This window comes from Homalodisca vitripennis, chromosome 4 (genome assembly GCF_021130785.1).
Source record: "Homalodisca vitripennis isolate AUS2020 chromosome 4, UT_GWSS_2.1, whole genome shotgun sequence".
Classification (NCBI taxonomy): domain Eukaryota; kingdom Metazoa; phylum Arthropoda; class Insecta; order Hemiptera; family Cicadellidae; genus Homalodisca; species Homalodisca vitripennis.
Window position 1 is genome coordinate 6,624,651 of NC_060210.1, and position 21,154 is coordinate 6,645,804.

Below are 21,154 nucleotides of genomic sequence, written 5' to 3' on the forward strand. Positions count from 1 at the left end.
TGGAGCCACGCGGCATGAGCCATGTGATGCGGACAGTTGTACCATCGTTATTTCTGAAACCAACAAATGTCCAGGAAGTGACCTCAGTAATAAGATCCTTAAAGCCTGGCCATTCCGTAGGATCTGATGGTATTTCTTCTAATCTTCTTCAAGAGACGGTGCTGAGCAATTGGCTTTGCCCTTGGCCCACATAGTGAACGCTACCTTCGAAAGTGGCGTTTTCCCATGTATTCTAAAGCAAGCAGTAGTTTAAACCATTACTAAAAAAAGGAAGCCCGCATGACATGGAAAACTACAGGCCAAATATCTGTCTTATCAACTTTTTCCAAAGTCTTAGAGAAGTTGTACCTAATTCGTTTACTATCTTTTTTTGTCCCAAAACAATGTATTTTTTGAAAAACAATTTGGCTTCAGAAAGGATTTCTCAACTCTTGATGCCGTGCTTGACTTCATTAATCGTGTTTCCGTGGCTTTGGATAAGCGTCAGCATACCTTTGGCATTTTCTTAGACCTTCAAAAAGCGTTCGATGTTGTTAATCATAAGCTCTTATTGTGTAAACTTTACAACCTTGGAATAAGGGGAAGCTCATTTAACTGGGTCTCTTCATTTTTGTTGGGCCGAAGCCAGGTGGTTGAAATTCCATTTGTTAACGATTCTGGTTGCTTGAGTTATCGATTATCCTCTGTAGAAGCAGTAAAATCAGGCGTTGCCACAGGGCTCTGTCCTTGGCCCCATCCTATTTCTGTTATTTGTCAATGACATCTCGTCTAGTGTAGGTGTGGGTAATTTGTGTCTCTTTGCGGACGATACGTCTGTTAATATGTCACACGAAGTTAGAGAAAACCTGGAGTGTGATATGTTCGTACAGGTAGTTGTCTGCTTCAGTGGCTGGAGGATAATCATCTTACTGTGAACACTGCAAAAACAACTTTTCCTCGATTTTCATATTAGAGCTCCTACAAAGCTGTGATAGTGGTTCGTCCATTATTATTGGGAATTCTGTTATTGAATCGTCAGAGTACACAAATTTTCTGGGCTTGACTTTAGATTCTAGCCTGAAATTTTGTCTTCATATTGACAATGTATGTGGCAAATTGGGCAGCGGAATCTTTGTATTGCGTCGACTGTCCCATTTTGCTTAATAGAGATATTCTTTTGGCTGGATATTATGGATGTATTTACCCACACCTTACCTACGGACTGCCTATTTTGGGGGTCTGAAAATACCAGGACACAATACATTTTTCGGCTTCAAAAGAAATCTCTCAGGATTGTGTTGGGGTTAGCTAGAAACCAATCATGTAGGGGGTACTTCCGAACCAAACAAAGTTCTTACATTCCCGTGCCTATACATCCTTGAGACCTTAACCTTCCTAAGGAAAAAACATGCATATTTTTACCTCTGATCTATCTAAATATTACAACTTAAGAAAATCTTTCCGTTTGCCAACTCCAAAGCACCGTACATCATTTTTTGAAAGACAGTTGTATTACTCTTCGGTTAAATTATTTAATCATCTCCCGTTAGAATTGAGATGCGAAGAAGTGGTACATAAATTCAGATCTAAACTTAAGTGTTTTTTAATTGATAGAGAGTATTACTCTGTTAGAGATTATTTGATTAAGTAATTAATATTAATATACTTACAAGATTAATATTAAGTAAATTAAGATACATTGTTGTTCTTTTTATTAAATGTATATTGACCTTTGTCATGCAATGTATTTTTATTGTTGATTGACAAATAAACGCTTTGACTTTGACTTTGACTATATAAAAGAGGTTATGTGTTTTGCTTCCAATTTTACGAAATAAGCGACATTGTTGTTCCAGACTCAGCCGATTTTGAATGTAACATTTAATGGCTTAGGTGCTGAAGGACTATTAAAACACACTATTCATTTTATTACAATTGTCAGAAATTAAAAGGAAATCCAGGAGAGTATCCTAATGATGTAAATATGATAGGGGTGATAGAAGAAGAATTGAATCCTACTAAATAGTCAGAGAGAAGAGCTGACTCATCTTACCCTGCAAATCCCTGAAGTTCTAGAGATAATTTTCCAACCTGCAGAAGATCATAAGTTTGCCTCAGAGAAATACTGTGATGAAATTGAACAGTTAGGACGAAAGTCATAAAGAATTCTCGCTCTGAGATGACCACAATCACGACTAGAAGATGTTATTGCGTTCGACGTTATTCTTAGAGACAGTGCCGATCTTGATGCATTGTTATCTCGATAATTTATTACGGTGATCACCACTCACTCGGCAAACAACATCCTCTCACATGTGAGTGTCAATGGCACACCATATCGAGCTTGATTACGGTGATCACCACTCACTCGGCAAACAACATCCTCTCACATCTGATGAACCGTGTCAATGGCACACCATATCGAGCTTGATTACGGTGATCACCACTCACTCGGCAAACAACATCCTCTCACATGTGAGTGTCAATGGCACACCATATCGAGCTTGATTACGGTGATCACCACTCACTCGGCAAACAACATCCTCTCACATGTGAGTGTCAATGGCACACCATATCGAGCTTGATTACGGTGATCACCACTCACTCGGCAAACAACATCCTCTCACATGTGAGTGTCAATGGCACACCATATCGACACTGGACTTCTGCCAGTAATCTTTTTCAATGTCGACCAGCTGCCCCACAGTCCATTCAGATATGATAAACCGTGTCCAATGATTTGTAATGTAATTATGGTGGTAACTTCGCATCACATGAGCTGCAGTCATATGTCATCCAGCTCGACACTGGACTTCTGCCAGTAATCTTTTTCAATGTCGACCAGCTGCCCCACAGTCCATTCAGATATGATAAACCGTGTCCAATGATTTGTAATGTAATTATGGTGGTAACTTCGCATCACATGAGCTGCAGTCATATGTCATCCAGCTCGACACTGGACTTCTGCCAGTAATCTTTTTCAATGTCGACCAGCTGCCCCACAGTCCATTCAGATATGATAAACCGTGTCCAATGATTTGTAATGTAATTATGGTGGTAACTTCGCATCACGTGAGCTGCAGTCATATGTCATCCAGCTCGACACTGGACTTCTGCCAGTAATCTTTTTCAATGTCGACCAGCTGCCCCACAGTCCATTCAGATATGATAAACCGTGTCCAATGATTTGTAATGTAATTATGGTGGTAACTTCGCATCACATGAGCTGCAGTCATATGTCATCCAGCTCGACACTGGACTTCTGCCAGTAATCTTTTTCAATGTCGACCAGCTGCTCCACAGTCCATTCAGATATGATAAACCGTGTCCAATGATTTGTAATGTAATTATGGTGGTAACTTCGCATCACATGAGCTGCAGTCATATGTCATCCAGCTCGACACTGGACTTCTGCCAGTAATCTTTTTCAATGTCGACCAGCTGCCCCACAGTCCATTCAGATATGATAAACCGTGTCCAATGATTTGTAATGTAATTATGGTGGTAACTTCGCATCACATGAGCTGCAGTCATATGTCATCCAGCTCGACACTGGACCTCCGAAAGTAACCTTTTTCAATGTCGACCAGCTGCCCCACAGTCCATTCAGATATGATAAACCGTGTCCAATGATTTGTAATGTAATTATGGTGGTAACTTCGCATCACATGAGCTGCAGTCATATGTCATCCAGTTCGACACTGACCTCCGAAAGTAACCTTTTTCAATGTCGACCAGCTGCCCCACAGTCCATTCAGATATGATGAACCGTGTCCTATACAACACAATGATTTGTGATGTGACTATGGTGGTAACCTTCGCATCACGTGAGCTGCAGTCATATGTCATCCAGCTCGACACTGGACTTCTGCCAGTAATCTTTTTCAATGTCGACCAGCTGCCCCACAGTCCATTCAGATATGATAAACCGTGTCCAATGATTTGTAATGTAATTATGGTGGTAACTTCGCATCACATGAGCTGCAGTCATATGTCATCCAGTTCGACACTGACCTCCGAAAGTAACCTTTTTCAATGTCGACCAGCTGCCCCACAGTCCATTCAGATCTAATAAACCATGTCCTGTACAGCACAATGTTATGTGATGGAACTACCATCACTTATTGGCAACTTTGCATCAAACGATTCACATGACAAACAGTTCGACACTGAACTTCCGTATTTCACCTTCCTCTTGTTCATATTCCTACTTAAAGGAACATTACAAGTGAAGCAGAACCATCATAGCAGACGAAAATTTGATTAGAACCACGCCTTATCTCCAAAACCATCTTTATAACTTATAAGTGTTAAATCTAGACGACAACTTAGGCCACTGGGACATTTACGAAACATCTGTCAATCAATTCCTAGATGGAATAACGATCAAGATGATCAGCTCACACCCGAAGGGACTGGTCAGGATCACATATAGATGACTGTCTAGCACTTATGTGACGTTAATAAGTTCACATGATCGGCTGACTTAACAGTATTTTAGCAATAGCAATCGTTCTATTAAAGAAATATTGCCAAAAAAGCCTTCAAAATGAAGATCGAGACTGGTGGAATGTTATTCCACTGTCTAAGTTTTATGAGTTTTCTTTTACCAGGAAATATTGAGGTTTTTAATGCCATAAAAGGATAACGTACTTCTGAAACATACCAAAAGCAGTTTAATGAAACTTTTGTGACACCATTGTTTGAAATGTTTGACAATTCAATTTGATAAGAAGGTTTTCCCAATCCTTTGGAAAAATCTTAAGGCACTCCGGTTCATAAAGTCCAAGATGATACTGAAAATCATCAACCTGTTCCTCTTTGCCCAATTCTTTTACAAGTTATAAGAGCCTTGTCTTCAATTTTTAATGTTTGTGCAGTGTAATCTGTTCAAACTCAGTTTGACATCTTGAAGATTATCGTTACATCGTAGATCATATAGATACAGTAGTCTTACAAGTGGCGGTTTCTTTGATATTGGCAAAGTCTTTGACGCAATTGTTTATAAGCGTATTGATATTTAAGGTGGATCCGTACAGTTTTAATAGTCTTGATTAAGGTACAATGTCTGAAGTTGTATCTTAAGTTACATTTATAGAGTATCTGAGTATTGACCGCTGATGATGATGCCACCTTTGGCTTCGGGAAAACAAGTGAGATCACCCAGTGGTTGATAATCAGGCCGTTGTTGCTCTTGGTCAATGTCAACGACTTTCAAGGTTATATTGGTGTTTCGAATTTTGCTGACTACGCATCCAAATTGCTATAGACTCTTCTTAGATACCTTATACATTTATTCTCAACTAACAATCGATTATTCAATGTTAATAAGACGCAAATGTGCATTTCTCAGATTTAAGTATAAAATCATTTAAGGTAACATATACAACATTACTTACTGTATTTCAATAACGATCTGTTAAACAGTGATTTGTAGGATATTTGTTTTCCATAAACAACAATCAAGATTTCTGGATTTGGTTCCATAGACTTCTGAAAACCTATATTTTGTCCAGAACACATTTCCAGCTACAGTTACATACTTTTTTTTCAATTTCTGTATTTGTATTTAACTTTATGTCAGTACCCTCTTGGTATATCCATATAAACAACACTAGATCGAAGCAATTATATATATATATATATATATATATATATATATATATATATATATATATATACCACACCGGATAGCACTACTATACTAAAGCATTAGTGCAGTCAGCCTATGTGTTATATACTACTGTGTTATATAGTATGCATTAGACGATAGAATGTGTTACATAATAAAAGATATTGTTAGCTACAGTACGTGTATTAGTGTCTTGAAAAGTAATTCGTGCTTAATTTTTCCAAACGAACAGAAAGGTTCTCAAGCAATCAGTTAGTGAGCCCCCTCATCATGAGGTCTTTCAGAAGCAGGTTAAATAGTTTGTAGGGCAAAACATTCTGCCCTTGTCTTCTGTTGTATTGGTAAATATATAGGTGTCCTGTTTTATTGTATAGGGTGTCCAGTAACTCTCTGGACAAAGGTATACCACGTTATTACTCACGTCAAGACAAACATATTTCATCATATGAACATGGGTCTGACGCTTAGTGTCCCATCTGTCTGTTTGTATGTGTTTTTTAGAACTATATTAATATCTTAAAACTAATAAGTTCAATTACACCAAATTTGGTTAAAACGTTTATGATAACAAGGCCACTTAGCGAAAACATTATCATGAAATTATCAACAGTATTTTCAAAATGGCGGCCATTAAAACTTTTCAACTTTGATTATCCTAAAGACCAGCAGTTTTTCTCAATAATTACACGAATAACAGTTTTTAGAGGTTATTATCTAAACTATAATGACACAAAGATTATTTAAATCGAATAATAAATCATTTATTTAGAGCAAATTTACTGTGACAAGAGGTAACCCATATTGAGGTTCTCAGCGAATAGGCATCAATACAAAAACTGAATAAATGGCAGCTATCAATGTAGGCCATGTCTTGTCACAGTAAATCTGCTCTAAATCAATTATTTATTATTCGACTTAAATAATTTTGGTGTCATTAGATTTGTGATAATATCCTCTAAAAACTGATAATTAATTGTGTAATTCTTGAGAAAAACTGGTGGTTTTTAAGATATTCAAAGTTGTTATGGCCGCCATTTTTAAAATACTAAAAATAATGTCATGATATATTGTTCAGTAACGTATTGTTATAAACATTTGAGCCAAATTTTGTATAGTTAAATTTATTGGTTTTTGAGAATGTAATTTGTAATATAAACAACATACAGACAGACAGGTGGGAAACTAAGCATCAGTGACCCATGTTCACATGGTGAAAATATATGTTTGTCTTCGCCAGAGCAATAACATGGTATACCTACCTTTGTCCAAATAGTTACGGGACACCCTGTATAAACTGCTATGATAATTACCTCTCTTATATAACTAGTTACGACTGTACAAATCTCAGTTCAGTTCAGTGAAGCATGATCTACAGATTGCTCAGAGTACAAGATATGTGAAGTATCTAAACGTTTTTTGCTAAATTACGAGCAAAAAAACGTAATAAAATATTGTCGTACTACAGTTTGTGGATGACTGTTGGAGAAGGAGGACTATTCCTATCCTGCCCAAGCCTTACTCTGAATTGGATTCAAGAAAGGAGAAGTAAACCGCTCTAATTTCTTATGGAACGTTTACTTGTTTGAGTCAACAAATGACGGAGGTTCCCAGGGCTTCTTACGTAACTGGTCAACCTACGGCTCCCATTTTAAGCTGCAGTCAATTAAAATACCAGAGTGCTTAGGTGTGTATTTGCAATTAAGATCAGATATCCTCACGTCTAAAATCGTGCCTTTTGCTTGTAAAGACCATTTGGGCTAACTGTTTTTCGTTTACGACTAGTTACTTGGTACATAGTACTCTTTGGACATAGCAGCAAATTCTACTTTTTATTAGTTGTCAGCTGTCCATTAGTTTTCTGCCAGTTTAAATGGTATTATCGGCAAACATGTTCGAAACGACCCCTGCAGGTAAGTTAGTATGTCATTAGTACTTGGAAGAATAATGAACCCGTAATGAGTTCTGGGGAACTCCTCGCTGTACGTCTTCTGGGTGTGTTTGGGGATTTTTTATTGTAATATTACCAGTATACACAGCTCTGTAAGGTGTTTTCTGCCAGTTTAAATGGTATTATCTGCAAACATGTTCGAAACGACCCCTGCAGGTAAGTTAGTATGTCATTAGTACTTGGAAGAATAATGAACCCGTAATGAGTTCTGGGGAACTCCTCGCTGTACGTCTTCTGGGTGTGTTTGGGATTTTTTTATTGTAATATTACCAGTATACACAGCTCTGTAAGGTGTTTTCTGCCAGTTTAAATGGTATTATCTGCAAACATGTTCGAAACGACCCCTGCAGGTAAGTTAGTATGTCATTAGTACTTGGAAGAATAATGAACCCGTAATGAGTTCTGGGGAACTCCTCGCTGTACGTCTTCTGGGTGTGTTTGGGATTTGTTATTGTAATATTACCAGTATACACAGCTCTGTAAGGTGTTTTCTGCCAGTTTAAATGGTATTATCGGCAAACATGTTCGAAACGACCCCTGCAGGTAAGTTAGTATGTCATTAGTACTTGGAAGAATAATGAACCCGTAATGAGTTCTGGGGAACTCCTCGCTGTACGTCTTCTGGGTGTGTTTGGGGATTTTTTTATTGTAATATTACCAGTATACACAGCTCTGTAAGGTGTTTTCTGCCAGTTTAAATGGTATTATCGGCAAACATGTTCGAAACGACCCCTGCAGGTAAGTTAGTATGTCATTAGTACTTGGAAGAATAATGAACCCGTAATGAGTTCTGGGGAACTCCTCGCTGTACGTCTTCTGGGTGTGTTTGGGGATTTGTTATTGTAATATTACCAGTATACACAGCTCTGTAAGGTGTTTTCTGCCAGTTTAAATGGTATTATCGGCAAAAACATGTTCGAAACGACCCCTGCAGGTAAGTTAGTATGTCATTAGTACTTGGAAGAATAATGAACCCGTAATGAGTTCTGGGGAACTCGCTGTACGTCTTCTGGGTGTGTTTGGGGATTTGTTATTGTAATATTACCAGTATACACAGCTCTGTAAGGTGTTTTTCTGCCAGTTTTAAATGGTATTATCGGCAAACATGTTCGAAACGACCCCTGCAGGTAAGTTAGTATGTCATTAGTACTTGGAAGAATAATGAACCCGTAATGAGTTCTGGGGAACTCCTCGCTGTACGTCTTCTGGGTGTGTTTGGGGATTTGTTATTGTAATATTACCAGTATACACAGCTCTGTAAGGTGTTTTTCTGCCAGTTTAAATGGTATTATCTGCAAACATGTTCGAAACGACCCCTGCAGGTTTTAGTATGTCATTAGTACTTGGAAGAATAATGAACCCGTAATGAGTTCTGGGGAACTCCTCGCTGTACGTCTTCTGGGTGTGTTTGGGATTTGTTATTGTAATATTACCAGTATACACCTCTGTAAGGTGTTTTCTGCCAGTTTAAATGGTATTATCTGCAAACATGTTCGAAACGACCCCTGCAGGTAAGTTAGTATGTCATTAGTACTTGGAAGAATAATGAACCCGTAGTTCTGGGAACTCCTCGCTGTCGTATTCTTATTGGGATGTATTATGTAATATTACCAGTATACACATGTTATCTGTTACCAGTATACACAGCTCTGTAAGGTGTTTTCTGCCAGTTTAAATGGTATTATCTGCAAACATGTTCGAAACGACCCCTGCAGGTAAGTTAGTATGTCATTAGTACTTGGAAGAATAATGAACCCGTAATGAGTTCTGGGGAACTCCTCGCTGTACGTCTTCTGGGTGTGTTTTGGGATTTGTTATTGTAATATTACCAGTATACACAGCTCTGTAAGGTGTTTTCTGCCAGTTTAAATGGTATTATCTGCAAACATGTTCGAAACGACCCCTGCAGGTAAGTTAGTATGTCATTAGTACTTGGAAGAATAATGAACCCGTAATGAGTTCTGGGGAACTCCTCGCTGTACGTCTTCTGGGTGTGTTTGGGATTTGTTATTGTAATATTACCAGTATACACAGCTCTGTAAGGTGTTTCCTGTCGCTCAAACGTATTTTCTGAATACTCTAGTAACTAAAATCCAGAAAAAAGGCTGGTAGTAAAACAGTCCTTCTCCAGTATATGTTCTAAAACATTTTTGTCAACCTGCCTTTCAGAAATCCATGTTTTAGTGTGAATGATGTTGGGCAAGTTTTGCTCAAGGTCTTGTAGGAGCTTCTCCAGGAAACGTTTTAGAAACTTTGAACCTTTTAGAAAGGTTGATTTTAGGATATTGTTTTACAACTTTTGATTACAGTAGAAGATTTATTTTTAATTTGAGTGTCGCCCTTGAAGCTGAGTGGATTTTGGAATCGCCCCAAGGCATTTGCGACTCGGCTGAATTTTCTGGTGGTGACCCCGGAAGGCTGCTCAGCCACCGTAAAACATCGTCGTGACGATAACCTTTCTAATTTACACATCGGAACTATGGGTTGCAAAACTCCAAAGTCAGAACGGAGATGAAGATCGGACTCAGTGTTGGTTCGAACTAAGATAGGGGAATTTCCGCAATGGTAGACGAGAGAGGAACAGTAGCTAATATTTAAGGATGTTACCAATCTTGTCAAATACCAAGTTCCAGAGATCGTGAAGTAGTGCATCTATAAAATCATTTCGATACTTCCATACAAATACTTAATAGTTGAGAGAACTACCCTTACCGAGATAATTCAGTACCTAAAATCTTTAAATTTACATAACATTTACATTCCACATTCATTCCTGCAATTTAATCCTTGTTGAAACAAAATGTATTTTTACCTAGTAGGGTCACTTCTGGCTGGTTTATACCTTCCAGTTGTATCTACCACTGGGCACTTAAATCTGGGAAATCTTATGGGTGTCCAAGAGCGGCACATTACCAACCGCAAATGTCAAGAGCCTGGGGTGCAAGGGTAATTCGATAGGTCTAGTCTACTGTGGGAAATGGCTGTTGGAGTTGGTGGGGTTCGTTCCCTAAGAGTTAGAGGTTCTTGCTAGCCTCAACAAGGGTGTGCCATCCCCTGCCTGCTTTGACTGGAGAGGCTGGTTCAGAGCTGACCTCCCCTTCTTCCGGGGGGGGGGGGGAATGACTTTGAGATTATTGCCCTGACCTAATTCTTCCTAATGGATCTCGATAGGAGGCGGACCCTATCACCTGACCTTACCCATCCTGAATACCCTGTCACTCCGGGAGAAGCGCTAAGGTTCTTATAGGACTAAGTGCAATTTATAAGCTTCTTGTCCTAAGAGAATAAAAAACAAGATATCCTTCTGATAAACAATGTTGCCATTTTGAGTTTAGGTGATAGTCCAGGGGAGTTAAATCTGAGGGTATGCAACATTCGGGTAGTGGGCAACATCCGGATAGTGCTGTCCTGATGCTTACTCCGGGTTCAGACTACAACTTTTGGGGAGTGAGCTGGTATGTATGTTTTGTGACGGGAAAGACATTCTTAGGCCACCCTTGAAAAATGCACCAGTAATATAACCACAAGCTGTCAATTTTGGCCTGTTGCTGGCTTATCAGTGATCTGCCCCTTTTTCTGCATGGTTTTTAGGTACAAAGTATGACAATATGTACTAGAAGTTCGTGATTATTCTTTAGTGCTTCACTTAAGCATGTTTCTTCACCAGGCTCAGACTCGGTGGTTCACAAGCTCAGCTATGGTGAGTTAGACCTTGCTACTAACCGGCTAGCTCGCGCACTCCTGGCACGTCTCGCTCCTCTTGACGGCGATGTGGTGGTGGCGGTCAGTCTACCCCCGAGCGAAGCTCTCCTCTTGACCCTCCTGGCTGTTTGGAAGGCTGGAGCCGCCTACCTCCCTCTAGACCAACAGGCTCCCCAGAGAGTTCATCATATCCTGGAGGAGGCCAAGCCCGCCCTTATCATCACAGAAGAAGCTGAAGGTACTGTATTTTGTAAATTTATGATCTTCATTAATAGAGTAAACGTAAAAAAGAGTGAAATTAAACTTATTGATGTCTAATAAGTTGCTACTAATCAGTGACCAGAGTACCAAACCGTACCAACCGTAAAATTATTGTTATTCAAGCGTTCAAGTAACCTTCATGGGCTCAGGATTTTAATAGTTATTATGCCCTTCCTCATGGGTTCTTCTTCTTCTTCTGGGGCGGCCTATTACCATGCACTTAAACCCCAAGGGCCTTTACGCATCCCGGAAGCACACCATGAGGCCTACCAGTCTATGATTTCAGCAGTTCTACAAACCGCCGAAAACAACCTACTATGTCATCCTGGAGAAATTCACCACCCTTGTCCTAACTACCAAAGATTGGATACCGCTGTCTTGTTTATTGCAGGACAATCAAAGCGCAGGTGTAAGCAGTTTCCCACTGCTCATCACACATTCTACAGAGCGGATTCTCCCGAAGGATGCCGACTCTGTGAAGATGCTTCCTCAAGTGTCCATGACCCAAGAAGTCATCGATCTACTTAGTTACAGAAGGTCAGACGCCACCCTGGGGGAAGGCGACTGTAGTACCATTCTGCTCATTCTCATACTCGAATGCAGCCTCCACCTTCTCTCATGTTCAGTGCGAACCCATTTCTAGACAGCCCCAAAGGGTTCACACCTTGAACACAGAACGGTTAAGGACTCATCATAATTGACACTGAGCCCCGGTTGAACACGATATCAGCTCTTTCATTCCCAGGGATCCCCTCATGAACAGGAACCCAACTTGTGCAAGGATCTTATTAAACATAGTGAGGGTCTATACAGTACAAGGTCGATGGTACTGATATAAGGAGCTATGTTAACCGATAAGATTTGAACCTGCTCAATCTCTAACTTAGATTCAAAGTCCAACGTCTTAGGCTGTTCGGCCATCGGCATGAGCAGTCTCTCAAGTGGAATATTCAGGATTGATCAGTGTAGAATTGTGGCAGTCTTCCAATGGGACAAAGCAACACAATAGGATTGGGAGGTGATAGGGAATCCTTAGCTCTCAGAATTAGTCACTTTGGAAAAGAGAAGCCAAGTGCTGATCTATAAATCAAGCAATCAGTCATATTAATTAAGAAAGATAACTTCCTCAGGCCTACAACTGCCTTTGGGCACTGACAGAGTATTTTACTGTTAGAATATCTTTAAGTCTTTCAAAACCTTATTTTCCTCATCTTGCAGATCAATTGGACGAAGTTCTTCAATGCCATAATGTTGTCAGTTTCTCTACATTGGATACCATCGCTACCAAGATGGCCGCCACTATCCTTTCAGATTCAGAGGTTCTCCCAGCGACAGCTCAACCCTTAGCCGTAGTCTTGTACACGTCTGGTAGCACCGGAGTGCCCAAAGGTACGTTTCATGAAGCCTTTTAGTAAACAAGTAACATTTTGTTAAGTATAGCTTTTGATGTGAATGTTGAATTTAGCTCCAGATCACCTTCTTCTTACGCGAAGCATCTGAAATCTGATGCTGTTGCAGACTTGACTTCTGACATCTGGAGTCATATTCGTCTGAAGGGATCCAAAAACAATCTGTGACGAACAGCGAAGACGCTCATAACGAAACCCCCCCCCCCTCACGCATTAGATTTTAAATGCTTTAAGTAAGAGGAAGGTGAACTGGAACTAAGGATTTTAATGGATTATTCCATGTCGCGTGTTTAACTTCTCCAAGCAGATTATATGCAAGGCTCCACTCTTTATCTAAATAATCTATTCGAACAACATGAAAGTTGTATTGTGTTTGTGACTGAGATGGTTCTACATATTGAATTATGCCTATAAGATCGAAACCTTGAATTTTTTTGAGCTCGTATTCTATGTACGTTTTTAGGGATAAAATTTGATAGAACAAGATTTCCGGACACGATTTTAGCTGTTTTTCTGCAATAACATATATATATAGTTACGAAGCATATAATTAAAAAAAACTTTAGTTTCCCACCTTGTACTGGTTTCAAAATTGAAGATGTTCGATTTAAACATATTGATTTTTTTATTAGAATGTTTGAACCTATTGAAATTAAGTTTTATTATATACTGGGAAGAGACAGTTGATTTACATTGTATAAACAAATCTATTTTATAATAAAGAAATTAATAGTGGATTTTCCTCTGTGAAAGAAATAAAACGTCATGTGCGCTACAATTGGTGGTGGTTAAAATGGGGAAGGCAGCAAAACGGTTAAAAAAATAGTGAGCAATAAAATTTTCACAGATCATAATTTTAGCTTTACACACAGGTATGATTCACGTAAATAATTATTACAACTTTTATTTCACCAAATAATGGTGGTTTGAAATCTGGTGAATAAAGTTTTAGCCTAAATAAATTTTACACTACACTGATTTTTATACAGTCCCTTAACGAAAACTCCTGAAACGCTAATTACATTGATGATTTTCAATTCTTTACCTTGAACATTTTTATTAATTTAATTTGCGTAATTATTCTCTTAACTATTTCTATTACTTTTACTACATTTACTGGACGATCGTATTCAATAATGTGACTTTAAAGTCCAACCACAAAGGTCTATGAGCAAAACATTTGAAAAATTACACCACGACCATTATGAATTCACATGATGGTGCTGCCACTACCCCGCCTAAAACTCTAAACTAATTAACCTTAAGACGAACATTTAATAATACTGCGTTTAAGAAACGCTGCTTCATCACAAGTATCAAGCACGTGCGAACAGGTTTCTTTACATCATTTGGAAAAATAAAAGATAATGTCGCGGTAACTTTATGATTGATTTTTTTAACTTTCAATGTGTTACTTACAATAAGTTCTTCATTGACATAGTATTGCATAGTATTGCGCAAAATGAGACACTTACAGTCAATTTACTTACTCTTTTTCGGACAAACCTCATTTTCACCGGAAGTGACTGTTTAATTCAAAAAAGTGCTTATCATGTCGTAGTGTACCCTACAGAATAGCTCTCCACCTAGATTACACTATATTTTGTAGTCTAGGTGTCTCTAGTGTCGAAACGATGTAAAGGGTTCACTTGAGTTTTTTCATCGTTGTCTTTTTTTGGATCCCTTCAGACTAACTTGTCTCCAAATTCCAGGAGTCAAGTCTGTGACTGTCAGGTTTCAGACGCCGCACTAAGAGAACAGTGAATTGGAGTTACATTCAACATTCACGTGAATAAAATATATAATCTAATTGGAAATCCGGAAAATAAAATCTTAGATGAAAATAAAAGTGGAATTTAAATATTAACTGTACAGATTGTGATAATATTTACACTGGCCAAACAAAAAGAACTGTTAAACAAATATTTAGAGAACACGAAAGACATCATAAATACGGACAAACTCAAAAATCAGCTGTTGCCAAACATGCGTTAGAAACAAATCATACTTTTAAAATTTCATATTGTAAAAATCAGTCTACAAAAAGAATAACTCGACACTTATGAAACATTATGCATAAAAACGTGAGGATAACAATGATTTTGGACCTATTCAAAATTTAATTTTTCTTTAAAATATAACTAAATTATTTTTGACCCAAACTTTTATACATATAGGTATTTTATTAAGCTATATTCAGCTGATAATTGTTTTTAAATTATAAGATTATTTATACTGTTTCAAACTGTGTTATCCATACCTGACGATGGCATCTTGAATATCGAAAGGCCTCGTGTACGAAATTAAAAATTATTGGAGAATTGTACTGTATTTCTTTTAAAGAAAACCAATTCACATGATTGCTTTATCGTTACTATTCAATACTATAATTTAATATATACAGTACCGAATATAACTTTAAGGTAATTTTCAATTTATTTTTCTTTCGGTGACTGTATATTTAACTACAGTTACGTGTATGAAGGTTTTTTGTACGTGTAAAGCTAACAGAATATGAAGTGTTACAAAATTATCACTTGGTACTTATATACATATTTCCGCTACCTTAACGTTCCTATGCCCATCAAAACATATGCGACAGACAATCGACTTCTTCCTTAAAACAAATACCTCTCTACCGAATTTATGAAAAATTCAAAATCCATATACTTTTATATAATTAAATTTGACCCTCGCCCCTCGGCCGTTTATGAATTGGAGAACTTTTATTTTAATGACCGAATACACAACAAAGGACTATCATAATATGTAGTCATAATGTAGTGTCTGCCTCATTTTTTGGAAAATACAGTAGTTGTAAAGTAATTAAAACCGTAAAATACTAAGTAAAATTCGAATGTTTTGTGTCGTATTTCTCTCGTTATCGTCTCATCTCTGAGTAGTCCAAAGTACATAGACCATAACCAATGATCGACAGTGAGATGATCTAGGCTAGAGAGTGAAGAAACAGGCCCCTTATGCAATCCATTGTCCAAGCTTTATGTCTCTCTCTCCCTGTCCTACTTAGAGAGTGATAAATAATCTCGTTAATTATCTATCGTACAATAACAGTCTATAGCTGTTGCGTTATTGTCGTAGTGCAACAGTTGTACAATTTCTGAATGTCATCACTACCTCTCTCCAACGCTAATTGGTTATGTTGAGTAGATCAGTCATGTGTACAACATGTCTTCACCATCTCTCTCAACTGCTAATTGGTTATGTTGATTAGATCAGTCCAAGAGTACAACTGACTCAGGTTGAATATGGACATATGTTAAAGTCTGGAAGCGAAATTTGGCTGATCCACAGAACATCTGAGCTCTTGGAGGATTTCGGCCCTATTTCTCTCATCCCTCCTTAGTTACACCATTGCAATGAACATATGTTGAAGTCGGGGTTGCTTTGGAAGAGAAAGATATTCCATCAATGAGAAAAAGTTTATCTGAATTGAGTTTATATGAAAAAGTTTATATGAATGAAGGGCATCCGTTGTACAGATTTCTGAGAAGTTTATGATTCCGGTCTCCATGTCCACTACAAGTTTACGAGAAGAAAACATACAGTAAGTCAGAATTTTCAGAACTGTTGTTTAGTCAACTGTTGTGAACTATTGGAAGATTCTCAGGACCTCTTATACAACCGAGAAAAGTAAAAACTACCATCTTGTGTTATATCTCTTTATCTCCGATAAACGACATTTATATTATCCGTTATCAGCTAAACCCAACCCTCAACAACATATTTCCAGTGGTGCCTCCCCCCATATCTCTCATCCTCTGTTTCTATTATTATTGCTTTTTATAAATATTACATTAAAATGAGAAATCATTACTGGACAGAGAGTCAGATATTACAACAAACTCCTAGTATGTATTTAATTAGAAACCATTGTCTCCCAAAGGTGACATCCGATCACCACGTACATAGAAAAGTAGCTTACCGTTACTAGTAACGGTATGCCAAATTATGTTGTGATATCTCTTGTCGTTTAAAAGTTATAAAGTCGTTTTAAGACATAATTGTCACCCTGTATAAGAAGATATCTCAATCTGAAGTACACCGTGTTGTATTACTACACATAACTTAGTTATGGTGGGAAGGGTTTATTTATCTAATATGAATGTTGAATTTAACTTCAGTTCACCTTCTCTCAGTGCAGCGCCTGGAATCTAACACAGTCACAGACTTGACTCCTGAAACCTGGAGTCATGTTCTTTTACGGAAATCCAAGAAAAGGCGATGATTAATTTCAAAACGAACATTGTATCGAAATCAGAGACATACATACATTGCAAAATATAGTTTAATCTAGAAGATGAGTTATTCTAATCATCTCGTCAGGTGCACAATTAGCAGCGTCTAATCAGACATTCCTCTTCCTATCCATCTTGACTAAACTATATTTTGAAGTCTATGCTGAAGAAACTATACAGAGCGTTCGTTTTGAGCTTCTTCGTCACCAAAATTCTTTGGATCTCTCCAGGCGAACATGACTTCAAATTCCGGGAATGAAGTCTGTGACAGCGTCAGTTTCCAAGAAGGTGAACTGGAGTTAAACTCAACATTTACATCCATTACCTTGCCCGGTTTTAGTGTCGTGTATGACACTATACCTTGCATCTACTACCGGACATGGCAGTGGTCGCTTTAACCAGTTTGAGTACTTGCCATGAAGCCGTGACAGTTGTACGATATACGATCTACTTTCACTACAAATCGTGTCCAGGAGTTCGCCTTCCACATGCAGTGGTGCTGAATCGCCTGAGATGGCAGTGGCGGGAGTTCCCGTTCAGCCCAACAGAACAAGTCTGTGTGTTTAAGACCACCCTGACCTTTGTGGACGCTATCGGTGAAATCTGGGGTCCTCTCCTGCACTCGTCCCCCATCGGCCTCCTGGTGGTTCCGAGGGAGATCACCAAGGACCCCCAGCGGCTCATCCCTCTCCTGGAGGAGTACAAGGTAGGTCGGAAGTTCAATCTCTTTCGCAAACTCAAGAATTTAAAGAACCCAACCCAGTTAGCCAAAGTACGACGTCAGTTAAAGATTCAAAGTGTTTATATTTTAATGTACATTTGTAGTCCAGTAGAAATAGCTGTATTAATGGTCCAAAAATGTATTTTACAGCAAACTAGCAAACGCACGTTTGTTAAACATATCATATCTAAGTTAAAATATATTTGGGGTCAAAATTGGTTAGTAGGGGTGGGTTTTAGGGGTTAAAATTGTTTTTTGCTATTATTAAATCCTATACCAGTTAAAAATTAAATCCTATTAAAAAAAATAAACATGAACGTTGTCGGTGGTAAAATATATCCAACTTATGTAGTAGCCATTTTTACCCTAACCTCAAAACATTTCCAAAAGAATTCAAAAACAGTTTTTTTGGTTTTGATTTTTTTCTTCTACAAAAATAGTTTGACCTCGCCGAAACTTGGAGCAAATATTCTTTTAATTATTATAAATATACTGTATTTTTTCATCAATAAATATTTAGCCATTATTGTAAAATCTGACTTTAACAAGTGATAATGTGTGATCATTTTTATTGTATTTTATGAAAGGATAACAGGATTTTGGAAATGTCCCATCGTTATATGTTTTTTTTTTTTTATTTTCTTACGACAAGAAGCGTTTACTTCGTCCTATAAGAACCTTAGCTCTGCTTCTGGAGTGACAGGATATTCAGGACAGGTAAGGTTAGGCGGTAGGGGTCGCCCCCTATCGAGATCCATGATGAGGAAGAATTAGGGCACCAGCCTCTTCAGTCAAAGCGGGTAGGGGGGGGGTGGCACACCCTTGTTGAGGCTAGCAAAATCCTCTGATACTTAGAGAACGAACCCCATCAACTCCAACAGTTATCTCTCGCATTAGACTAGACCTATCGAATTACTCTTGTACTCCAGATTCTTGACATTTGCGGTCAGTGATGTGCCGCTCCTGGACATCCATAAGATTGCCCAGAATTAAGAAACACGTCGGTTTTTGCTGTGCCCAGTCCAACTGAAAGGTATAAACCAGCCAGAAGTGATCCCTGCTGGGTATCGTTATATGTTATAAAAGGTTTACGGCAAATGTCCGAAATCCTGTTATCCTTGCAAACCTTCCATCGTCAATAACAAACTTTAAACAAAGAATGTCATTTATGGTTTGATTCTATTGAATTTAACAAATAAAAATTATTTGGAGAACAAACTGAAAATCTCTGTTGTTAAAAACAGTTCGATATATGTACCAGTATCCTGTGGTCTAACTGACCTGAGAATGTTCTCTGGCAGGTGGAGAGATTACTGGTGGTGCCGACCCTGCTTCGTGCCATCTTGCTCTTCTTAGGCCTGGACTCTTCTCAACAACTGGCAGTAAGTTGTCACTTTCACAAGTAATTTTCATAATTTATGATCAATCAGATTTTTGTACAATTGAGGCAAAGTGGTCTACTTGTAGGTTTTTGGAGATTGGCGTTACCATTTTGTAATTATTTAAAGTTCCATACTTTGTAATGTTTGAAGTCTGGTATTCAATCTATTATAATATTTTGTAAACGCTGTCTAACCAGTAGCGTAGCTAGGGAGGAAATCAAGGGGGATAGAATCCCCCCACCAAAAGTTTTACAAAAATTTTAAAAATAAACGTAAAACAACAATCTAACCTGGTTTAAATACTGCAGTTAAATGTTTTACTTCGAAATATGTCTATGTGTGTTTTATAAAGTTAAGATTTGTTCATATTTTATCTCATACCCTACGTGTTATGTTGTCCAATAAGATTCATCTCTCTCCCCTCCCCCAAAGACAATTCCTACATACTCCACTGTGTCTAAGCATAACCTTCTTGGTGCTTTAGCGAATGAATTGTAGCTGTAAAATAAATAATTTTTCTGGAGGTAAATATTTATTTATTTCAATTGTATATACAATAGCCACCGATGCAATATCCTTATAGCTATTTTGACATTTTATAAAACTAAAAAAAATACAATAAATTTCAGCACATAAGAAAAAACTTTAAACAAGAATATTAGGCTAAGGAAAAATTAATAAATTAAAATAATGCTCTGTACAAGTTCAGACACTTGGTATACCTAACTAAACAAAAGAATAACTTTTATAACAATAGAAAATTGAATGGTTTGCTTTATAATAACCCAACAAACATTATCAATTTGGGATTTGAACTCACCAACTGTGTTACTAAACACATCTACCTCCTGCTTAAATAAGTTTTAAAAGTCTTAAAGCTTTAAAAAAGAAAAGTTGTACTATGTTATATCTGGAAAAATACTACTGTTTAATTTGTATTTTACCACAAATAATACAGTATTGGTAATAGTAATTTCCAATCCTTAGATGGACTCTTTTTCTTTTTTGGTCAGTACAAGAAGTCCGCATCTCTTGAACTTGAAAATAATCAATCAAAAATGCATCTTTCTACTTCCTTATGAATTAAGCTAGGCTGAGCAACCAATTCGAAGTCTCTTCGCTGTATAAAAATACATTTGAAGTCTGTAAATGTCAGAATGTCTGAAGAGTTGTCAAATTTTCAGAGCCTCAAGACGTGGGTGTGTAGCGGGGAACCTCTGGTCGTATCCCTGGCCGAACAGTTCCTCTCCCAATTCCGTCACCGAGATGTGGCGCTCTGCAACTTCTATGGCAGCACAGAAGTGATGGGAGATGTCACCTATCATGTGATTCGCTCTAGAGAAGATCTCGCCGCTTTCGACAAAGTCCCCATCGGTCAGTCTCTTCTAATTATTCTGCAATAAGCAAAAACGTAGACAGGAAAAAATGTAGGGGGTCCATACAACTAATATTTTCACATAGGGGACAGAGAGTAGGCCCTTTAAAAAGTTCTTGATCTTTTTCTGTGTTGAGAATGATCTTTCAGCAGTGCACGTCAGTAATACTGAATTATTAAACAATAATAATCTTTTACTAAAAAAGTAACTGAAAAGTTTAAAATTTGGGGAGGTCCGGACCCCTTGGACCCCCTCGCTGTCTTCGTTGTTAACAATGAGAAGGTCAATAGATCCAATAATTTTTAATCAATATGTAGCTTTTTATAAACAAATGTTTAGGTACGAAACACAGATCAGAATGTTATATGAAAGCTACCTAATTTTGGGTTGGAATCTACAAAATATTCTGTTAGATGGGAGATTTTGCGTAGGTGTTATATTCACCTAAATACTTTTCTCTGTAAATACATTTCAAGGTGGTAATTTAA

At 37.8% G+C, this 21,154-nt stretch overlaps 1 protein-coding gene across 1 annotated transcript in view; it reads left to right on the forward strand.

Moving 5' to 3' along the window:
- LOC124358859 (putative acyl-activating enzyme 19) overlaps positions 1-20,693 on the forward strand; it is a 75,756-nt gene extending 55,063 nt beyond the window's left edge. The window contains exons 3-7 of the mRNA XM_046811092.1: positions 11,227-11,499; positions 12,741-12,911; positions 17,661-17,893; positions 19,210-19,290; positions 20,475-20,693. Of these exons, the coding sequence (XP_046667048.1) occupies positions 11,227-11,499; positions 12,741-12,911; positions 17,661-17,893; positions 19,210-19,290; positions 20,475-20,693 (977 nt within the window). The remainder of the gene's footprint in view (positions 1-11,226; positions 11,500-12,740; positions 12,912-17,660; positions 17,894-19,209; positions 19,291-20,474) is intronic.
- The last annotated feature ends 461 nt before the right edge of the window (positions 20,694-21,154 follow it).